We start from the raw sequence: 1,018 nt of genomic DNA, 5'->3' as shown, positions 1-1,018 counted from the left end.
GGAGAGAAAACCAACTGGATTATGCACGAGTACCGTCTCGCCGACGTTGACCGCTCCGTTCGCAAGAAGAAGAACAGCCTCCGGGTAATCTATCTATCTCTTTGTCTCTCTCTCTCTCTCTCTCTCTGTATTTGATTTGATTTACTGATCCGACGGACGGTGTTGTTGATTTCTTTCTGCCAGCTGGACGATTGGGTTCTTTGCCGGATTTACAACAAAAAAGGAGCTATCGAGAGGCGAGTACCACCGCCGACCCCGGTTGTTTACGGCGGAGTCACCGACGAAATCGTGGAGGAGAAGCCGAAGGTGACGGAGATGGGGATGCCTCCGCCGCCGCAACAGACGAGTGAGTTCGCGTATTTCGACACGTCGGATTCGGTGCCGAAGCTGCATACGACGGAGTCGAGTTGCTCGGAGCAGGTGGTGTCGCCGGAGTTCACGAGCGAGGTTCAGAGCGAGCCCAAGTGGAACGATTGGTCGGCGGCTGTAAGTAATAATAACACCCTTGATTTTGGGTTTAATTACATTGATGCCACCGTGGATAACGCCTTTGGAGGAGGAGGAGGAGGAGGAGGGAGTAATCAGATGTTTCCGCTACAGGATATGTTCATGTACATGCACAAGCCTTGTTAAGTTCCTTTCTTTTGCCTGCCCCCGAAACGAAACGCCAAAACGCTCCGTTTGTTTTCTGCGTTTTTAATGGCAACACGAGACCGTTTGTATGGTGGTCAATGAGTGTGCCAATTCGGAGGTGCTGCTGCCATTAGATTTGTTGTTGTTGTTGTTTTATATAAGACCGTCAAGATTTCAGGTAATTCTTGATCGGACGGTGGTCGTTGTTGTTCGATGTTGGTCTGTGTATCTACTGTTAGGAAGAAAAAAAACTCCACTGGTCATAAAAGTCAAAAAGCTATCAATTTAATATTTTCTTTCTGCTTAATCAATCATCCACATGATTTTGTTGATCTAACCGTCCGTACGGATGTTTTTAATACTAGTACACACACAATAGTCACAC

General features: G+C 47.4%; 1 protein-coding gene across 1 annotated transcript; it reads left to right on the top strand.

The window, feature by feature from the left end:
• LOC104758657 (NAC domain-containing protein 2-like) lies at positions 1-965 on the top strand (the record flags this gene model as incomplete). The annotated part of the gene is given in 2 exon segments (XM_010481563.1): positions 1-84; positions 184-965. Coding segments are annotated over 2 exon segments (534 nt in total), but the record flags the coding sequence as incomplete, so codon positions are not given.

The sequence above is a fragment of the Camelina sativa genome, chromosome 3 (genome assembly GCF_000633955.1).
Source record: "Camelina sativa cultivar DH55 chromosome 3, Cs, whole genome shotgun sequence".
NCBI classification, from domain to species: Eukaryota; Viridiplantae; Streptophyta; class Magnoliopsida; order Brassicales; family Brassicaceae; genus Camelina; species Camelina sativa.
The sequence above is the reverse complement of the archived record's forward strand: the minus strand, read 5'-3'. Positions and strand labels throughout refer to the sequence as shown.